Source organism: Corvus brachyrhynchos, unplaced genomic scaffold (genome assembly GCF_000691975.1).
Source record: "Corvus brachyrhynchos isolate BGI_N302 unplaced genomic scaffold, ASM69197v1 scaffold94, whole genome shotgun sequence".
NCBI classification, from domain to species: domain Eukaryota; kingdom Metazoa; phylum Chordata; class Aves; order Passeriformes; family Corvidae; genus Corvus; species Corvus brachyrhynchos.
This window is the reverse complement of record NW_008238330.1, coordinates 4,592,129-4,615,208: the sequence shown is the minus strand read 5'-3', so window position 1 is coordinate 4,615,208 and position 23,080 is coordinate 4,592,129. Positions and strand designations below refer to the sequence as shown.

The 23,080-nt window shown below is 40.4% G+C and overlaps 1 protein-coding gene across 1 annotated transcript in view; it reads right to left on the bottom strand.

Moving 5' to 3' along the window:
- The window catches only part of CNTNAP2 (contactin associated protein-like 2), a 1,035,043-nt gene that overhangs the window by 7,918 nt on the left and 1,004,045 nt on the right, over nt 1-23,080 (bottom strand). Inside the window, exons 22-23 of the mRNA XM_008633839.2 lie at nt 13,167-13,397; nt 480-551 (exon numbers count right to left, since the gene is read on the bottom strand). Of these exons, the coding sequence (XP_008632061.1) occupies nt 480-551; nt 13,167-13,397 (303 nt within the window). The remainder of the gene's footprint in view (nt 1-479; nt 552-13,166; nt 13,398-23,080) is intronic.

The window sequence follows — 23,080 nt, the reverse complement described above, 5'->3', positions numbered from 1 at the left end:
GTCTGTTTTGGGTTCGACCCTGTTACAGAGAAGCTTCATGAATGGTATCCTCTTAGGCATAGGCATCTATGTGACAAAACAGCACTGCTCCTGTTCGGGCCCTTCTCCACAGGCATAAGAATCTTCTAGGATGAAGATGCTATGAAATGTTCAGGTTAAAAAAATCTTGTAATCAGCCAGAGTTATGTTATGATGCTTTATGTTACGTTGGGCAGGTGAACTGAGGCTGTTCAGATGTGGCCTGAATTTTTCTGAGGAATGCAACGCTATCCTTTCAGCATTGTAAAGTTTCAAAGTATAAGGAAAAGTTATAAGTAATAATAAAAATATAAATTAGAAAGGGAAAATTACACAGCAAATCAAAACTAAAGCAATAAACCTAAACCTGGATATGGAAACATTTACCCCTGTTAGCAACTGCAATTCAGCCATCAGAGACATACTGCAAAGTATCTTGGAAAAGTAGAGAGTTTTCTTACCTCCAATAATAGCTGAGTTTCTGTTAACTCCATCTCCTATAGCTTGACCATTGTATGGGAAATCAGCACTCGCTGTAAATAGAGAATTAAAGATTCATGTTGTAATAGCAGTGGAACTTCTGTAAAAGTTCAGAAATACACCCACCATCCTCAGATACAACTTAAAGAAAACTGTGATCACTAGATATTTATCTATAGACGAATAAAAAGAAAAAACATCTTTCAATATTATCTAATCCCTCTGAACTACTTGCTTCCTCCTCGTAACAAAAATAAAATTAAAATAAAGGAGATACCCTCAGTAAGCATTACTGTTGATCCAGAAGGACATTTTGTCCTTTACTAACATAAAGTCAGTAAGTTTTAAGTGGTAAATTAGCACAAAACCAAACAATCCCCTCTATTTTTAAAAGTGTGTGATCATATTATTGCAGAGATTTTTGCCTTTGTCAGTGCTACCCATCAAAGGCTTCAGAAGTTTCCAGGATTTGGTGGCCACCATTGTATACAACCTCAAGCTCTTTGAAAGAAAGATGGGAATCCTTTTTGCTGATGCGCAGTCCAAGGTAAGAGAGGGGCTGCAGCTTCTGTTGGTCAGAGCCATAGAGCAGCTACCCCACAGAGCACATGCCAGCACTTTTGTCACTCTAGGAGAAAGCCCAGCGTGTCAGCTGAGCCACTGCTGGAGCTGCTTTGGAGCTTGAGGAGCAAGACTGTGAGCTGGAGGAGCTGAGGCACAGCAGGCAGGAGAGCCTGTGGATGAGGAGAGCCTCCAGCACACAGATAAAGAGAGGAAACACAGGCAGATGTGCCAGCACTGATTTGTGAGTAACCTGAAAAGGAGACTCCTTGCAGCAGAACGCGATGAAATTGGGTGGAAGCCTTGGTTTTAACCTCCAGAAAATATCACAGAGGCTTTTCAAGGCCATCTCATCAATTGAACTTATTATCAGCATTTTCTTTATAGTCAGGCATAGCAACTAGACACTGCAGTGACTAAGAAAACCCAAGCAGCTGGGTGAGTGATTGCAATCATTTGCCTCTTTGCCACTGGACTATGGCATTGATTTTGAAATAGAGAAAATGTTGCTAAAAGTGGCTTAACTGGAGAAAGTTAAAATAATCAAGGATATGAACTACTTCTTAGGGCAGCATTTAAAACCCAGCTGTATTTTCCTTGCTTGATGGATTAGGTGATACTGTATTAAAAAAATCAATTGCCTTTACAGACTGGTGATGCATTCAGTGTACCAAAAACTGGCTGAGGAAATTCAACTGTCTTTCTGTTAGCATGGAGTAAAATCCATAATAAAGTTCCTTTTCTATTGTAAAGCAGCTGCACAAAAGAATAAACGGTTTCAGCTTGCCATATGGCCTGAAAGGAGGTCTGGGGCTAGAGTAGCCCTCTGTGTGCCTACTCTGGGAGAGAGTCGAACCAGCTGTGTATTCAGCAGCTAGTTTTTGGCTGGCTGCCTGTGGGACAAACAGGAGCGCACTTCTCAGAGCTCCGTGGAGGGGCCCTGTCCAGCAGATATTGCCAGCAGCACTCGTGTCTTTGACATTTGTTGGTGCTCTGGCTTCTGAAAACCTTCTTCTGCACCTCTCTGAAACGAATCAAGCTACAAATCGTAAAAGATAAATAAATACCTGGTTCCATATCAGAGGATTTTGCTCCAAAGAACTGTGGAAGACTGTTAATAAAGACATTTTGGCACAGGACCCATAAACATACCCTTGCAGTGCTAAAAGGGAAGGGCTGGCAGTGGGAAATCCTAATTTTAAACCTGCCCTCCCTGTATCTGAAGGAAAACCCTAAAGCCAAATAATATTATGGGGAAAGCATCAGTTTGCCAAATCACAAGGAATTCCCCTCTGCCATTCTAACCCAAAAGGAGGTCCCTTGTCATCTGAACATCACCACAGGCAGTTAACAAGTCCTAGCACTTGCCACTTGGTTGAGAGTTGGTCTCCTGTGTCCTCACACAAGAAATCTGAAAATCTACAATGGTCATGTTCCTTCTTCCCTTAGAATTGAATATTATATTTTATCTTTTAAAAGGTTATTTCGAGGACAATGGCACCAGTGAAGCTTGAAGAAAGAGGAAAGCTGCTGTTCTTGGCAGTACAATCCCTCCCAAGCTGCCACATCATGGTGGCTATGCTACAAGGGATTCCTGGCAGATGGAAGACCACAGCCTATGATGTCCAACAGGCACGGAAGCACAATGCAGGATAAGAAAGGGCATGATGCAGAATGTGGAGCTCCGTCCTTGATCTTGTCTGAGAGCTGCTGCTGGGACTGGACCCAATGTCTCCACCCACAGCTGCTGCCCATCGCACCCAGTCATCTTATAGACTCAGGAGGAGCTGTCCAGAGCAACAGGCACATGTGGTTCACTCTGAGACTCCCACCTCTGACAAAAAGGAAACAGGAACATGAATCTGGGAGCAGCGGACACTGTATTTCAGCAAGAGCTCATCACCAGATTGGTTAAATTGTGCCCTGCTGCAGCTGCTGGAGAACCAGGAGCACTGCAGGGAAGAAAAGGAGCTTAGACTTTCATGAATCTTTTGTTTAAAGCACTTGCAGCAGTGTTGGCAGATATTATTGCCATCATTCATGAATTCTTATTCTACTATTCTCGTGTAACCGAGAGACCTGCTTGTGTATTATGGGCAGGGTTTTGACTGAAAAACTGTATCTAAAATCTCAGCCAAGTGTGGGGTTACAGAATATATCTTGCTGAAAAAGAATCTATACAATTATTTTACTTAAAGTATTACTACAGATGGATGGAGGAAAAAGAAAACAACTAACTAGTTTCTTTTCTTAGTAGAAAGTTCCCTTGACATTCTTCAGTAGCTCCTCAAAAGATCAGAAAGAGCTACAGACCAGAGGTCTAAGAGCCATAAAAGGGTAATTCCTGCCACAGCAATTAGGCTGAAAAGAACATATGAGGGTACAGTCCTTGATCCTCCAAGATGAACTTAACAGATTATTGTCCCCAACAGGTACCAAGTGCAGCTATTTCAGATAGGAGTTACATCACTCAAACACATGGGGATTCCTCTCTGATCTTACTACAGTCACATTCAATATTAATGCAATATTAAGCAACTTTGCCAAAAAGACAACTAACAAGGGTTTTTCTTCCATTGCTGCTGAAATTCAGGAACTAAAAGAGAAAAGAACACTTTAGAGCATACCAACAGAGGGACAGCAGTAATACAGATCCTCTGGTAAAAGCACAGAAGACTACAGAGTGCTGTTCATAGGTTGTAAAGAGTAATTCCTAAAATGAATCTTCCCTAGGTTTCTCCAAGTAGCCAGGGTCTCACTTGTGTGATTCAAAACATGAAACACAGAGCAAAAAGCTTTCTAATCTATCCTGGAAAACAGCTACATATTGACCCAAGAAATGTCCTGCCAACTCCCTGAAATCCTCTGCTCACGCAGCTGTGGCACAGAGCCATCAGTTTGCTGTCACGGCACAGCAGAGACTTGTTTCTAAAACCTGCAGCCAGTGTAGGGACAGATTGCTCTGCCTCAGGAAATGCTAAGCTCCTCTGTGGCTTACGAGCATCACTTCATCTGGTTCCCTTCCAGGATCCAAGCTGGGTGATGCTGACCTTTGCACCCTGTCTTTCCACAGCAGGTCATCAGGTTTGCTTCAAACACCACCATCCTGAACCTAACTTACATAAAGGGACACAGTACACTTTGCTTTCTCTTTCATGGGCTGCTCACTCCTTGAATTTTTAGTGATGCCTCATGTGTCGTGTTAGAGGGTTACATGTATGTCCCTATTATGAACCATTTTCCTGACTTTATGGAAATAGAAATCTTCACAGTCACAGACTTAATAAATTTTTTTTAGTACAAGTTACCGGATATTGGAAAAAATACACCCACTTGGCAATTCTGGAACTACCAGAACAGACGTGCAGCTTAGAGGGAAAATTGGGGCTTTTAATTTTAAAAATGCCATCTTCTTCTCTCTGTTGCCAATAATGCTAATTATTTGGAACATGAAAATCTCCATGTTGGAACAAAATTCACTAATTTCTTCAATCTTTTACAACCATCTTGACTGGGGGGGGATAGAGAGGAAAAAACCCTAATATAAGTGACAAAAAATCCTCCAATGCATTAGTGCTATTTGGACCAATTACTTAAACCGAGTTTTGTCACTCGGTTCTTTTAAATCAAAAACATTTTGAAAGGTTAAATTTTTTTTTCCCTAAGGACATTTCATTGAATCTCAAGTGGTTTTTATGTCAGCTGCTGGTGAGTTCTGTTGAGAGTGAGAGAGATACATGCACAGAGATAATGGAAAACACAAAACCTGTGGTTTTACATTTTTGGTATGAAGGGTCTCCAATCCCATCTTTTTATTACAGTGTGAAGTGAGTATAAATCAAAAAATCCTCTGAAATGATGGTTTAATAGAAACACTGACTTCTGAACACCAGTCTGCATGCAAACGCCTGAGACAGTGTGGGAAAGTAAGTGGGGTTTATAGAAGAAAAGTATTGTTGGATGTTTCTGTAAAAAAAAGCATGAATTTTGGAATAAACAATGGAGCTGCCAACAATGAACAATGGCAGTGCTGGGAGACAATGAAGTGAATGCCCCATGGTCAATGAACTGGGACAATACAGACTCTCAGCACTAGACAGCAGACAACCCAATCAGTCCGGATAGCTGTTTGTGAATTTAGGGCTGTGTTATCAGCCCTTTAATTTCCTTCTGCAGGTGAGCTTTGCTGTCCATACTCTTAAGGAGGGGAGGAAATGGAGTTTTATCAATGGCTTACACCAAGAGAGTTGTACAATATTATTTCTTTTGGTCTTGAAAAGCAATCTTCCTGGCAAAGGGACAGAAAAGCTTGTGCCTTATTAGGAGACCCACCCCTGCAGCTTAAACTCTCCCAGTCAGTCCTGGGTGAAATACAAGACAGGGAAAACATTCCTTCACTCTCTGTTGGGACGGGTTAGGTGATTCTCCCTTGCTTCCCCCTTTGTATGGTCATTTCACACTTTCTTTTGCACACAAGCACATAATTGTACAAAGTAGTGGTAAAGCAAGACACTTTATAATACTAATATCTGGCACTTGTATACTACAGAATTTTATTCTCTATTTTAAAAGGAGAATAGACATTTAGCATCACTTTTTGATTTTGTTTATCTGCAGCTGAACTTCAGCAAGTTGGATCTCAGAATCCGTATTTTGAACATTTGCTCTGCCAGATTTCCAGCTGATTTGCAGCACATTAGAGCACCCTCATCCATAAAAGACCTAAACTCATCTATCTTTTAATTCCTAGTAGCAACATCTGTTTGACACTGAGTCTCACTATGACTCCAGACAAGAGTCATGCTGGCCTAAGATACCACTTCCATGAAAATTTTATGAGCAGTACTTACATTTCACCTGTTAAGGAAGATACACAAATACTTCCTTTTAAAATTAATGTAGAAGATGAAGTACTTTGGTGCTCTCGAAGGAACAGTGGAGTTAAGTGCTGATCAAAGCCTGGCTGTACATAGCTAATCTTGGATAATGGACCCAGAAGGGAATATGTGAAAGAAACACCCCTTTTCTTCCCCCCCCCCAAAAAAAAGAGAAGAAAATCCACCCCAATGATCAAGAACAGCAAACAGGCCTATAAACTTTTGACAGCTACAAAAAAGGAGGAAAAAAAAAAAAAGAAAATCCACCCCAATGATCAAGAACAGCAAACAGGCCTATAAACTTTTGACAGCTACAAAAAAGGAGGAAAAAAAAAAAAAGAAAATCCACCCCAATGATCAAGAACAGCAAACAGGCCTATAAACTTTTGACAGCTACAAAAAAGGAGGAAAAAAAAAAAAAGAAAATCCACCCCAATGATCAAGAACAGCAAACAGGCCTATAAACTTTTGACAGCTACAAAAAAGGAGGAAAAAAAAAAAAAGAAAATCCACCCCAATGATCAAGAACAGCAAACAGGCCTATAAACTTTTGACAGCTACAAAAAAGGAGGAAAAAAAAAAAAAGAAAGGCTTGGATTGGGGATAAGAAATGAGTCAGATTGGAGAGTTTAAACCTAAACACCCTTTCATAGCTGTAATGACCTGACTTCAATCTAGAATTACCTCTTACACAGGAAGTAAGTGTGATTCTGCCTGAGGAAATGAAAAAGAAAGCAGTCACATGAAGTGCTCAGGCATCTAAATGCTTCATTCTCTACTCCATTTTCCCCCTAATTTATGCCATCCCTATGTTCCTAGTTAAGATCAGTACTTGTGTAAAAAATACAGTCTTTGCAGAGGATGGAAAAGACTCTCTTTTTAGAATTAGCACCTTCTCTTGACATTAGGTAGCAGCATTAATATTCAAATCACTGCTTACGAAACAGCTACAATACTGGCCTGTCAACAAATGCCAGAAGAATTTACAAGCTTGGCAGTCTGCCAGCTGTCTGATGCACTAGACAGAGTGTCAGAAATTCCACACTGAAATTATATAGTCTTAAAGTGAAGAGAGAGCTATGCATAATTGTGTGAAGGAGCTACATGAGATTGAGGGAGGCATTTTTATTCCAAATCAATAGAGAGATTTGCAGTAATTCAAGCACCATAATTAAACCCTTTAAGGATGAAGCATTGATTGTGCCAAATTTCAGACAGATGCTCTTCCTAGTTAGCTGTTTGATGGGCAGGAGAAAAATAGAAACTGTTGCATCTAAATGTTTACCACTCACCCTCTTGCCTGCAAGAAATACTTGGTGCTTAGAAACTGAGCCATGAGTTTCTGCTAGACTTAATCCTTCCTGACAGACTGACAAAAAATGCTACCTTCCTGTTTGAAAACAACTCAGGTCAAGGCCATGGACTTCTGAGACAATATTTATATTGGGAGCATGGGGGATGAATGCTGGTCACTCTCAACAGAGTAAACAATCACAGAAACGCATCAGACTCTGGCAGTGGAGGAACCTGTTGACCCACAGGGCAGGTTGCAAGTGCATCTTCAGTCTCTTGTATAAAGAGTATAAATATTAAGCTAGCTTACTGGCAGACAAACAGCCTCCCAATGTTTACATGCTATGTTAATTAAAAAAACCAAACCAACCACCTCGATTAATCAGTAAGCCTGAAGAGAGAATCTGGCATCATTCTCTGATTGCAGTACAGGTTTGATGTGCTTGAAAAAAGGAGGAGCGTCATTTCACTCTAGCAAATGCCTTCATATCTATTTCTAATTTTGCTAACACTAGGATCAAATTTAGATGTGTAAGGCTGCATCATGAACAGAAGTGGTGCAGCTCCTCTGTGCCTCCTCCCTGGCCTTACATGCCCCTTGTAGGAAGCCTAGGGAAGCGACCCTGCTCCCCTGCCATCCCTTAAAAGAGAGAATGAGTGCTATGTCCTATGTCACCATCAACTTTAATGCTCCTGCTCTTGGATGAGCATCTTGCTCACTGATGTGTACAAGACTCTTTCAATGTCTGCGGCCAGGAGAGTGTTTGGTTCATGTGTTTCTGACTAAAGACCACTTTGTGGGCTGCATTGTCACCCATCACATATAATGCCTTTGATTCTTCTTTCTCACTGTGTCATTTGTAACAAGCCCTTGACAAGGGCAAAAGCTATTTCCTGTCTTCCTAGCCACATCCATACCAGCACACATCTGTCCCAGCCTTCTCCTCAGGCGCTGCTGCTCTGCCCTCTGAGATGTGGTACCAGTGGTCAGGGGATGAGACGCGACACAACTGACAGCGTCTGAATGTGGAAGGTGACCTTCAGGACTGCCACCAGTAACATGAGTGACACCTTCTCTTGGTGCAGAAATTGACTGCTGCTCTCTTTCACTTGACAAAGAAATTAGCTGGCAAAATAGGTGAGCTTGGATGTATGGCCAGTGCTCAATGCTGTTGCTCCCTTCTCTTGCCATCACTTGTTAAAGGAAGAGGGATGAATTCATAACAAAAAGAGAGAGAATCCTGCAAGCAGCTTTTTAATCTTGATGACAGTGGTACATAATTTTACCAGACATGCTCAACATAGGTTTCAAAGTAGCTGTTGATTTGTGAAAGGCAAGACCTTTCAACTACTACAAAAAAATAAAGAGCATTTAGGGTTTAAACATACACAGTCAGAAAAAAGTCACACCACTCGGAAGAACATTGCAGATGTAGCACTTAATCCTGCTCCATTTAATTCATGATATGTTGAATAGGTTTAACTAAATCCCATGTTAAATACTCTAAATGCCATTCTGTTCATACTCAGAGTAAATGCATCTTGCAGCTATAGAGTGCCATGACAGCTTAGAGCTGCTAAAGCATAATTTGCCAACTATTGTATGTACCTTGCTTTTCTGGGATCTCCTGCTTTTAGTCAATTCAAGATTGGGTAGTTTGGCAAGCTGGAGCACATTTTACCTAAAACAGAGATGTAATGGGTTTCTTTTATCCTTTGTTTATATAAATATGGAAAATTTAGAGGTGAAATTCCATTAGTAAACTGTAGAACCTTTATCTTAGGCAAAAGCACCCACATACCGAACAATGTCACTGCAATAATACGCAACTTCTGATATTAACTACAAGGCATTTTAGGTGCGGAATTTTTTTACTACAAAAATAATCATGTTTGGGCTTCTGTTTGCTTTTCTACAATAAGCAAGGCATCAGTTATCAATGACATATATCTTAACTAATCTGAACAGAGAGATATTAAAAACTCCTTGCGATTAGCTTTTTTTTACCTATGTGACAGTAACAGATATTAAAATGCACACCAATACAATTAAAGGATATAGAAATTAAAACATTTGTTTTCAATTGTATGCCAGATAGGTAATTTGATGGTTTGGACAATATATAAAGGCAGAACACATAATTTTTAAATACTATGTTCATTGATCAGGCTCTTTTTAGCCTCTTTTCTACACTCCTTTTGATGTAACCAAGGCAAACTGAATTGTCTGACATGAACTGAGATAATACAGATGAGAGGAAAACACAGGAAGTGAACTATATTGATGATCTGCCTAGATGTCATTATTGACCTTTTTCTTTTAAATCACCAGAAAGTCACGTTCCAGAAAAGAATGACTTGTTGAATTCCTGTGCTTCATCATCACCAAGAAAGGATCACCATAGCAACAGGAAAAGACTATGCATTGTGAGAATACTCACAAGCTGAACAAGATCATGGTTTAAGATAATGTCCCAGGAGCATGGCAAAATGCCAGTTGGGGTGGGGAGGAAGGGAAGTGGGACTTCTACAATAACAAAGGAATTTAAAAAGACCTAATATTGTAAATGTGAAATATATGTGTATTCAAGGCTAAAAGAAAGTGCAAGGCAGTGAATCGACAAGCTGTATAGCTCATTTGTCTGGGGAGAAAATCGACAGGGCTTCTTATTGATAAATCCCTGAACTAGTTTTTAAAGGTCAACTGCCAAGTGACTGATGTGTGTCATTATGATTTTCCCTTTAGCCTCTCTGTTAGGGCATCCAAAATGTTTTGCAGCTAGCTGGACATGTTCGTGCAGTAGCTACACAGAAGAGTTTAAAGAAAACATTTAATGTAGGCCACCCATCAGGCAGAACCTGCTTAACTTCTAGTAATTATCTGCAAAGTCTGATCCAGCACTGCAGTTGAGAGGTGAAAGGATCATTACATTTGTTGTCTGGTGTATCTGTTCTATTTAGACACTTATCTTTGACCCCCTCCTACAACATTTTTCAATCCTCAAAGTTCGATTCCGCAATATTTGAGAAACAAAGCTAAAAACCTACACTTGACTCAAAATATGAATCAGGATGAGTTCAGAGTATGACATTGAATGAGATTTGAACCACATGATACTTCCCACAATTTTTTTCCCGATTTTTTTATTTTTGCTATGAAACACTCATCCTTCGCTCTCATATTTTGTTAAGAGCTATTTAAAATTAAATAGGTAACATAACACTAAAAATTACAGACAAAAACATGTTTGAAATGAGAAACGCTGCACATAGTAACTGCTGCTTTCAAAGCCATGTTATTTGCAACCATTTCTTTGTGGCAAAGTGTGAGTGGCCTTTGCTTTAACATCGCTACAAGTGTTTCTGTGAATTTCAAAACTGCTTTTTGTCTTTGTCCCTTCAGCCTGTTTAGTGAAAGAGTAAATTCACACTGAGAAAATGGAGACTATTCTAGTTCTGGAGCCAATTACTTATATCTTGGATTCCTCCATTTTCTCTCTTAACTTGATTTTTGTTAGAAACTCTTAAGCAGGGTTTGGGAAACATAAAAAAATCCTCAGTGAAAACTGCCAATTTACTAATGCAAAGTGACACTAAACCCCAGCATTTTAATTTAGCAGCCATGAAGATCATTTTGATGACTGACAGGCTATGACTTTGATGACTCAAGGTTACACAGTCTACAGTATATATTTTTCCTGTGACCGAACTATCTGTGTCAGACCACCACTGATACTTTCACAAAGACTGAGTTGTTTTTACTGACACTGATAATGAGTTGCTGAGATACCTCTTTGTACCATGGAAATGTCATCCACAGTAGAAGTCAGACATAGCTCACCAACACCTGAATATCCTTTTACTCCTGAACCAGTGAAACATCACTCCTTTGCTGTGAAATTTACTTCTACCGTAACTCACCTGACGTTGCTTTCTTTGGTGTACAGCAGTCCCTCACTAGAAGGCTTTGAAGCAATATGATCTTTTCCCTCTACTGCTGTGGATCACTGGAGGGGACAAGAGGAGGGGTTCCTAGCTCCCAGTCTAACTAACACTAATCATTACCAAAAATGAAGGTGAGTCCCTTGAGGTCTGCCTGCTCATGACTTGAAACAGTTAAGTCTGACAATGGCAATGAAATTTATTTTTTCCTGGCAGAAGTTAACAGACAGCCTGAGCCAACCTACTGGCATGCTGCATGTTCCCTGACATCCTTCATGGTGTCTCTGCGACCAAGTACCACAATTAATCCAGGAGAAAAAGTGTAAATTGTAATCTGTCAGGTCAACAAAGTTTCCAAGACGAGATTGAGCCAACACAAGGTCAAGCATAATGTCATGTGGCAAGGACAAACAGAACCTCTTTCTCTGAACTGCAGGAGCTATTAAAACAGTGCAAATATCCTGAGTAAAACCCACCATAGTCTTTTACTAGCTTGCAGTGAAATGAAGTGGAAGGAAAAGTAACCAACAAAACTTAACAACCAAAGCCGATTAGATTCACATGATTCACAGCAGCAGTACATCCTCAAGAAGATAATGGCATGCTTTTTAAAGACATGACCCAGTGAGCAATCCTTCAGAAAATGTGTTTGTATAGAAAGAGGAGCACAGACCATGACCTTCAGGTACAAACAGGTCTACTAATTTCAGAGAAGAAAGGGACTACTAATTTATGATGAAGAAAATTCAGGTAGAAAATTGCATGTCTTAAGTGGGTAAGAGACATACTGAAATCTTACAATGGCATGGCATGGCAGCAAGGAGGGAATGACAGGTTTTAAAAAATGATACTGTTTGTATTAATGTTTGGGAGCCTCAGCTCTACAAGGTGCTCTGTCTCTCCTTAGAAGCACCTGCCCTACTTTTCTGCTGAAGAAGAGATGAAAGGAAATGCTGCAAGGAGTTTCTTGACATTGCAAGGAAAAAACCCCTAAACAACAACAACAAACCAAACCAACCAACCAACCACCCACAAAAAAACAGACCTCAAAGGTACGACCTTGACATGTACTTCTGAGAAAGACATATACCTGCCTCCTCTTACATAAAAACTGGCATATGGATGCATCCCCAAACACAAAGACTAATCATTATCAAAATCATTATGGACCAGGATTTTCCTCTAGCATCTTAATTTTATGCCACTTCAAACACAACAAATTTGCCAGAACAGGTTCTAATTTACACTCTACAAGTGAAATCAGAGTGAAGACACAATGCAAGGGAGGTGTCAATGTACACCTGACCCCATGAATCTAATTTAACCTGATAGTCAAGAAGCAAAAGAGAAAAAAATCCTCTAAAGTTAGCCACAATGTATAGTTTCAGGGACTGTCAGTCACAAACTAGGGTGAGATTTCTGGGATCTGCAAATTGTTTTGGCTTCCAGCATTTTCAGCATGAGTGCCACCATGACTAATGGGATTTTCCATTAAACACAGCCTACGGAAGGTAGACATTTTAGTAAACAAATCAGCACTTTACATAAATACATTTATGTCTAAAATTAGATTTACTTTTTTTTTTTGTATGAAGCTGACTGCAATATACTTACTTATTAGGAATACAGCATAAGAAACGCTACCGTACCTTTTCTATATGTACTTGAAGCTTTTTGCTGACTACAGAGAAAATGATATCACAGCAGTTAGGTCAAAACTCAACATTTAAATAGCGTAAGACTTACAGAAAAGAAAAATAAGCAGAATATATATATATATGAAAAAGGCAAAAAATGAAAAATGCCCTTCTGTAACTGCATTTAAAAGTGGTGGCAAATCTCTGTCATTCCAGTTTTGCATTTCCTACCATTATAGCCCTACAGTCACCTATCAATCACTTAACTCTCATTTTTGCTTTTCTTTACAGAGGAAGGCAGACTGGTTTCTTCTCCGAACTGCTTCACTGAGTTAATGTAACATGAACCCCACCTTACCTGAGTCTAGGTGCCAAGGGTCGGTGGCGGCCGACATTGGTGGGATGGTGAGTGGAGACGCTCCGCAGTTGGATTCCACCAGTTCTCCTTGGATGTGGACGTGAGAGGAGGCGTTGGTAGGTCTCAGAGCTGCTTTGAGTGGAGCAATCTGGTTGAACTGGACTCTCGATAGGCAGCCAGTGAATCCTGGGGTGTTGTATTTATATATATCTTGGTCAATCTTCCCAATTTCTATGGGAAATTGAAGACGGAAAAAAATTAATCAAAACAATTCATTGCTTTGGAAAGTGCGGTTGGTCTGAACACTTGATCCCCAGAGCTCAGTTCCCAAGTCCTGCTCTGAAAGAGACTGAGATTGTGTCAGACCCTGACAGGTTTCTTTACATTTCATTACAGATTAAAGCTGGAAACCTTCAGGCCTTAACATGACTCGGTTTCACTGCTATGCTATCATTAAAATGAAAGGCTGGCATGGAGGAGTCAGTGAAGGAGTCATCAAAGAACAAAAGGCAGGAAAATTATCTTTTCTGAGAAGGGTATTGGGAGAGAAGGCAGAAGGAAGAAGGAAAGTCTTGGCCAGGGTCTCTCCTCCCAGCTGAAGCTGCTGCTGTGAGAGATGCCCCCTCCTTAGCCCTGGCCTGTTGCCCTGTTGGTCCTCCTGGGGGGCTGGGACCACTTGTGGTCACTCCTGTCCCTCTCCCATCTCCTCATCAGGAGACCAAGTGTCCCTTCATCAGGAGATCAAGGGTGAAGGGACCTCCTGGGTCCCTTTTTTTCGGGAGCCAAGCATTCCTTCGCCAGGGAGCCAAGCTTCCCTTCACCAGCAGGCCACATGTCCCTGTGGCCTGAGGTGGAAAACCATCCATCTCCAGTCTCCTTCCTTTATTCCCCTGCAGTGGTGAGCAGTGGCAGGATCTCATCCAGCCCTGCTGCAGGCTGAAGAAGCTGAGACCCTGCTGCCAGTCAGTGTGTTGCTGTGGGCCGACAGACAAGCTGGCAGCTGGCATCCATGAGCTGAGCACAGGGCTCTGCCACTGCTCTCTAAAACAGCTGTTGCCTCTCAAAGTTGCCCCCCAGATAGCTGTCTCACTTCTAAAACACCAGCTAAGATGACTCCAAAATCATATAAAATGCCCTTACTACCCAGGAAACCAGCATCTGCTCCCAGCTGTTTTAATTCTGCCAGGACTTATTGGAACAGCCTGAGTCACAACCAAATCAAAACTATCCCTCTCTGTCAGCTGTCTGCATTAGAGGGGAATTAACACTTCAAAGCCTCACTGCAGTGTCTAATATAATATTTACACGACAGTGGGGAATTCGGCTTCCTTTCTTCTATCGTAGTGCAGAGTGAATGAAAAGGACACATGGGAGCATCATGTTTGTACTGTATCAAGGACTATTGCTCCAGAGGCACTGGGACACTTCCAATCACCTTTCCCTGGGTTGTTAGGTTAATGTCTGACCCCTGAAGTTGGTGGAAGAAGTCATACTGAGCTGAGCAAAGAATTATGGGGACAGACAGGACAGAAAAAAGGGAGCAGCACCACGTTATTCAAAGCACCACGTTCTTCAAAGGCAACCTTTTCAGATAGGAACAATGATAAATGTTTAAAAATCTGTTTTTTCTAGGAAAAAATTGCCTGTAAATTACAAGTTTATGTCATAAAAAAGAGAGGAAGGAAAACAGAGTTGGGAAAGAAAAACTTCTGAGAGGTGTGAAGAGGAAGTGGAAGGAAGGTACTTAATTTTAAGAGTCTAGCGGTTAAACTGGGAACCAAAGCACATCTGGGTTTGACTTTTGCTACCAAAAAAAAAAAAATCAAACTAAAATTATCAGAAAATGCATTACTAATCTTTTGGGAATGTCTGTGTTCAGTTCTAACCAAAACAGGAACAATTATATGAGGTCTGAGCTGTTTAGTGTCCCTAAAAACTAGCATGATATACATGTCAGTGCTACATTCCTAAGAGTACTGAGGGTTTTGCATCAGTACTCTAACAATGAGTTTCAAGGCTACAAACCAGACAAACCATTTTATTTTCGGGGTTTACACTTTAAACATGTAGTGTGAGAAAACTGGTGGAAACTGGTCAAATCTTGAGCATGACTAAAACAATTTCTTGGTTTTCACACAGAACTATGCCATACCTTTTCTGTCTTTGCAATCATGTTAGAATGATAAATACACAACACCTAAGTCCACCACATACCACATTATGTGTCACATAAGGACACACAACAAAGACGGATGATCTGAAAATTACTTGCATTAGATCCTTACATGATCCACTATACAAGAATGGATTTTTTAGTCCCTGCATTTTCCCTTTTCTTTCTTGCTCGATAATGTCCTTTCTTTGCTAGTGCTTATGCAGCCACATTTCACAAGCTGGCAGTGAGCAGTGACTGTCATCTCTGACAAAGTGGACATATCCTCAGGACTCGGCTAAGGACTAGCTTAAATGCTTAAAATAATTGTATTGGTCACATAGGTCTTTCATCCAGCTCTCCTTCAAAAAAGTAGCTTGACCAAGCCATTAGCAACATCTCCTTCAAAAATTTGATAGTAAGTAAAAAACCTCACACATGCACATGCATTTTCCACAGTTAGTAGAAAAGCTGTACAAAAGCCAGTTCACGCATTTGAATGCTACCTGTAGACCACGTCACTCAGACAAGGTTCCTTTCTGACCGCAATATTCACTCTCTCTTACTTCAATAAAATATTCCTGTTATATTCAGTGAAGAGCTGCATTTTTGAATAATCCTTATAATCTAAGAAACAATTGCAAGGCTCTTCAAACACTGTAACCACTGTTGCTAACAGTTTAGTTACTTCAGTCATATTTTATCAATTCTGTGGAACTTCATGCAGAAGCTAATAGCCTCCCACTCACAATCCTGACTGACAAGAACAAAGAGCCATGAATATGACTGTGCTAATTCAGCAACTTCAGTGCCATGCTTCTCTAACTCCATAAATAAGTGATGGATACTAGATACTGAAAGAATAATTAAAAAAAACAACAAAACCCCCCAATCTAACAAGGCACCTTGCTAAAGACCCACATTTTTTGTTTAAAACATTCCACAAGTGATGCAAATTTACTGCCAGCTCTCATCTCATCAGTGCTAAAACAATATAGATCAGCTTCCATGACTGTGAACGTGTTCCTGCCCCTGCAGGTCCCTTGGGGCTCAGCACACCGATACCCTCTGATGTTAGGCCATCACACTTTGCTTCCCTGTGCATTTGAGCCTAATAAACCAATTCCTGGGGAGTGCAGTGATTGCAAAATGAAATATGTCTTTGTTCTCATGACTAAAATCCAATTTTCTCCCTGTAACAAAGAGGGGAGAAAACCAGAAGATAATTACAATCACAGTATTTAAAAAAAGGAAATGTACACTACAACTACTTTGCATTGTTTCAAATTTCAGTGCATAAGCTAGCACAAAGTCATATAAATATTACAGCATATAGTATTATCATTACCTAATAGCAACATTTATATTATTGCTTTCAGATCTGATGCAGCAACCTCCTGCTGTCAACTTACCCTCAGGTATTTCTGTAATGAAAGACTGCAAAAAAGTTACTTATAGGTCCTTTTTTTACTTCAACTGGTTTTAACCATTTTGCTCCCATTGAGATTCTGGCCCCAGCTGAACACTTCACAGCAGCCACTCTTGAGTGGGAACATTTGAAAACTTCTGCCCAATTCAAGACCTTCAGCTGATATCTGCATGCTGGGTATCTATCTGCCTTGACCAGAACCTGCTGACTTAAGATGAAGACCACAATTACACAAGCCCGTTCAGGTGAACCCATTCTAGCACAGATGCATTGCAGTGTACAAATCCTTAACACTAAGCATTCACACAGTAACAATACAGCTGCTCACCCACATTACTTAAACATTTTCAAAATCTATATAACTAGCACACAGTATGCCAAGAATCTCACAGATGTTGCCCATATCTTGTGTGTTATCATTTACTGAAGATATATTTACCATCAATGACTTGTAATTTGTGTTTTGCTATTTCTTTAACAGTAAAAAGATACAGGAATTTAATCCTTAGTTACCCGTTTTCATTTCAGAACTTATCTCTCATGGTTGTGGCAGAAGCATGCCACATAGTGATGAAAATAATACTATTTCTCTCTTGGAAATTATGTGCCACTACTAAAGAAGAGCTTTTTCCACTAGGTGAAACGATGTAAAGAATGTCTATTTTCAAGCATATTTCACAGAATCACAGAATTTTCTGAGTTGGAAGAGACCCACAAGGATCATAGGGTCCAACTCTTACGTGAAAAGCCCATATGGGGATCAACCCACAACCTTGGCATTATTAACGCTCGTCTCTCACCAACTAAAATAATCTCATCTGTGACACAAGGCACCATTAATGAGTACCCAACAAGCTGAAATTGATTATTCTATAAATCTAGAAGAAAATAAGCAAAAATAAATAACATTGAGGTAAAAACTGTGGCCAGACCAGCACACAAGTAACAAATGTGTAAGTAGCACACAGCAATTCTAATCAGTGTAATTAGGTTGTCTGTTTTTTAAGCCTTTTTGCCCTTACTATACTACCTGCAAGTGCAGAGTTGTGGCTCCTGCCTAGGCACTATTACAAGAGAAACCAATAAACACTTTGATTCAGATTATTACCCAAGCTGACCTAGTCAGCATGCATCTGATGAGCTACATCGCCAAATACACTTTTTTATCTTCTCTTTCTCTCCCTTTTCTACTTCCCATATCTACCAGTGAAACATTTATAAAGCAGCTCAAAGGGCCATAGAGCTTCTAACAGCACAAGAAGTTAGTGCACTGCTGGAGAGGTCTGGCCCCACTTAATTCTACCATCTATTTTTTATACATTCTTGTAGCATCACTTAGAAAGACAAGAAAAAACCGACAGCCTGATGTAGCAGAAAACAAAGAAGATGTGTTTGGTCCCAAAGCTCTGAGCAGGTTTTGCATAGATGAAGAACTGCTTTCTATTTATGCAAAGTTCCCTGTGTGAGGATCCTAGAATGTCTCACAGGTACACAAGGCTCTGCAGCAAAAAGCTGTGCAATCCAGCACAGTACTGTGCCACACCGGCATTGCTGTGCCACATGTGGAAAGATGGCCTTGGAATGTGTTACACATGGACCTCCGAACATGGGAGAGGAGGGAGAACCAGCCACGAGGGAAGTAAACCTACAAAACACATTTTTATTAAAAGTATGTGCTGAGCATCTTTGCTCAATACCTTCTCGCTATGTAGCTGATCTGGGCATTTTTTTTCTTGATGGGCTCTCAAAGGCATATCAATATAGAAAGTTACAATAAATTCTGAACCTTGAACAGTGTTCCTGACATACAGAGATCAAGACATCTATTTATAGTAAATTATGTTCCATTAGGAAGGAAATGTAACAGAACTTGAAGTACAGTTTGTGGGTATGTACTACAGTGTATGTAATAAATATCCTCTTACGAATTCCCTTGGAGTTTTCCAGTGGAGCCTTTCAAAGTAGAAATAAGGCATAACTAAGGGTACCTATTCTAGTTCAGCAAGGCTCTTGGTAAATGTTACTGCCATCTAGCTCTTCTTTCTGTGTTGGTAGTGGGAAAGCTCTGCCCATCGAGGGGTAGGGAGAAATAAAGCTCTATATACTGGTGTGATTTTAGTCCTGACAGAAGATACCTTTTAAACAAAATAAAGTCTCAGAAGCACACACAAAGCCCTTTTCAGTTCAATTTGCTGAAAAGACTACTTCTTACACAATTTCCACAAGACATCATTTGAGTTTTGAAAATGGTGAAAAATCTAGCTGTTTGGATTTAGGACAATGACCTGTTTATATGTGCCCATTTACACTCAGAAATACAAGAGCTTAATGATTTTGGAAAGCAAGGGGCCACATCAGCAGTGGGAGAACTTCAGCTTTGTCATATGGTGGTATTTCTGACTGAAGTACCAGGATGATCTGCTATTTCACTTAAGATCAAGCATCCACTCAGTGGGTAGACAGAAGGGAATCCATTATCAATCTCTACATCCCTTCCTCTAGGGGTACTAAATTTGACCTAAACTGTATAATATTTTAATAGACTGCACAGGTGGATTCACCAATTCAATTAAATGAACCACTAGTTGCTTTTGGGTCAATCTTAGCAATAGATTTTCTCCTAGAAATAAAGTACCTTGTGCCCCCTTGTCCCCTGAACTCAGAAAAGTACCTTGCTATGTCACCGGCTGCTCAAAGAGCAGCTCAATCAGCATCTCAAGCATCTCTCTGTTATGGCGTCAGGCTCCACATAATAGAAAGCAGTTTAAACTCTGCTGAGAGGAAGCTATTGATTTCAGGAATGCACAGTCCACAGAGATTACTAAAGCAGTTTCACTTACTTGAAGCCTAGATGAGCTGTTCAGTGCAACATCAAACCGTAGCACATGCCAATACTTGAGAATTGGCATGGTGTAAAATACACAACTGAATAAATTAATTAGTTTGAATCCCAGTCATAGGGAGAACCTATCTGGGGTGCCATATACCTGCTACACCAAAGACACAGGGCTAAAAACGTCGGGAGCAGTTACTACACATCCAAAAGAGGCATAACACTCAGGGAATGGGAAAATGACATTCTGACACACCACCTGAGTCTTCTTGTGAACATCCTCCAGTGTGGAGATGGATCAGCTGTTTGCTTACTGGCTGTTTTGTACCTCCTCTGTCCTAAGATCAGCAATTTCTATATACAAAAAAAGCATACTAATACCACTTAACTGTGTAGATAATGTGTGATTTTAGAGATGCTAAATACTCACAGTACAAAGCAAAGAAGCTAAACTCTCACAACTACGTTTAATGAGCTGTACTTAATTTAAAACCTCAAGACATGTATGGGGACTGAACTGAGCTACTGTAAAGACTTTTCATGGCCCTCAAACTTCCCTGGCTTTTAATTTCAGTCTCTGAAGTAAAATTCAGTAAGTGGTACAAACTGAGTATAAAACAATAGGGACTCTAGTTTGTCCGTCACTCAAAACTGAGCTAGTGCCTGCTGCTTTCTGGACACTCGTACCAGTGGAACAAGATGCTCATTTGTGGAGAACATGCTCAAGAGATACTGGGGGCAGCAAAGGGGTAAGCAGCCCCTGAAAATGGGCATTTGATCTTCACAAGTCCCAAGTGCAAATGGCTACCAAGTGCTCTTCATGCAAAAATTAAAATCCTGAGCAGCAGACACACTTTTTTTAGTTCACAGGTCTGCAAGGGCCAGGGGGTATCCAGGTGCCTCCCCACCTGTCCCCTTCCCATCAAGTTAATACAGCAAAGCTACGGGTGGCCTCCAGCCCCCGGTGGATTGGGAAAGCCATCCTGTTATTCCCTCTTCTGGCAAGTGTCATGAGAGACTCGTCCATCCCCTTCACCCTGCAACCATGATCAGACCCTGAAGTCAGATGCCTCCAGATATGCCTACAACTGATTGCTTTCCAGAGCCTTCAAGTGCCACTCACAGTATGGCCCTATCCTAAGGCATGAACCTTCTGTGGCTATTTTAACTTTTTCTTTGTAACTTTGCGTTACTCGTTGTAACTTTTCTGATTTCCTTTTATAAGATGTTATATATTGCATGGAATAATTTTGTTTCGACAGTTTATATGTAGACTGACGACCTCACTGACCATGCACTGAAACACAGAGAAGATGCCATTTATGGTCTATGAAACACTGTGCCAGAAACGGAAGGATTTAACATTAACCCAGCAGTGCCAACCTACAGTGTTGCACAGAAAATGAATGCGTGGTGCTTTCATTTGCTGTCTGGCACTTGAGAAATGGCCTTTCCACCTATGGTACAAGCAAGTGAAAAATTACTTATGAAGACTGTAACAGCTCAGTGCACATTTTAGCTGTAACAGTGGCTTTATTAGAATTGCCCAAACAAAGGCCATTCCTTTATGAAACATTTCTAATACTTCCTGCACAAGCTAAAAATGATTGAACTGGGTAAAAACCACACAGGATTAGAGAATCTGAGCTGGCCTGGAAGCTGTGCTGCAGCTCTGGAACACTTCCAAACCCCAGCCCCTGGCAGAGGAGTTACGGCTTTCGGGTCATGCTGTAATGGAGACAGTAAATCACTGACATGAAATACACTCCTATCAGAGTCCCATTATTGCAGGAATAATAAAGACTAGTGCTGGACTGCAGCTCCTCTGTCAAAAAAGGCACTGTGAAGAATGCTATGAAATGGAGATGTTATTTGACAGCAGCCTGTTTTCACATGGCCACAAATGTAGAGTTTGAGAACAAACTGGATTTTTTTTTTCTGCTCTTTCGTACTGATGATATAATTACTGAATGTTTCAAGATTTTATACTGGATGCATGATTTCCTGGAATTTTCCATTTTAAAATTTCATGTGTTAGCCAACAGTTATTATTAAGAAACTCACACTGCTTTTTAACAAAAAGGGAATTAACTGATGCTGCAAGGTTCTTAGTAATTGCATTTAAATGCCACAAAAGTAAGGCCAAGAGTAAAACTGAACAACATTCTTTCAAGGAAACAATTTTTTCACATTTTGCTACTGACTTGCTGTATAACCTTGAGTGAGCCCCTTCAGATATTCATGCCAAACTCTGTCTCTCCCTCTTAGTAGGACACGAAGAATTCTCCTGACCTTGTAGTTGAGATCTCTCTCAAGGTGTTTTGAGATCTAAGTAAAAAAGGTATGGGCATTGCTTTTAAATATGAAAATAAAATGAAATAGTTTTTTTAAAAATATGCTTCAAACTTCTCATGACTTTGGCGCGGTGACTAATGGAGACACAGATTGTATGGCACATTTACGTAGACAGAAAGGAAAGTTCTCTCAAGGGTAATAGAACAACACAAAATCAGGGAAAAAGAGAAGAAATACTAAGTTTCTAGAGATCCTTTGTTGCCAGTGAAAGATACCCAGCATGCAGATATCAGCTGAAGGTCTTGAATTGGGCAGAAGTTTTCAAATGTTCCCACTCAAGAGTGGCTGCTGTGAAGTGTTCAGCTGGGGCCAGAATCTCAATGGGAGCAAACGATTAACTCTGTGCCAACGGGACCAAAATTCCCACTGATTTTGTGGAAGGAGATAGCAATCTGTACATTACCCTTTATAACCAACTGTGAGAGCAACACAGTAATTTCATAAATTTCTGCAGCATTCTATTCTCCTCTAGGGCACTAAACATTCTCCTTGGGGACCAGAGGCAAAAAGCCCAGCCTGCTGTTTGAAGGAGGAGCCCCAAATGTAGGGAGAGTTAAGAAGAAAGGTCACTCACCCAGATGATGACCTGAGCTGACAGAAGAGAACACTAATATTGTTCACTCAGGCTGCACCACATACTTTGGCTGAAAACGCTCCTGAGAGCTGATGCAAATCTTTTTGTTGAGAAGCGAAGTGCTCAGCACACATGGGTGTAACCCACCAAGCTGCAGAAATCAGCAGTTTTCAAGGCAAAACTGCATAAGAAGTATCTGACAGTTCGCTTCAAGAACAATTTTCTTTTTCTACCCCATCCTCTATTGTTTTGACATGAAGCAAGAGCAATCAGATCATGGGTTGAGGGCAACAGGAGAGCCACTGCCAGGTGTTTCATCCACAACAAAGAATTAAATGTTTCATCTGCTTTTTTTTCTGTAGGCAGGGTCTAGACAGAGTGAGAGGAAGTGGATGATGGGGGAGGAGAAAAAATTATACAGACAAAATTTCTTAAAAAAATACTAACAACAAATTTAAATGACTGACAAAGTAACTAAATAATTCTGTCATCATAGATATCACTATGAAGGAAAGGGTTGTTACTACAGACAGAACACCCCCAGAATTAGCTGCTACACTGTATTTCAGAA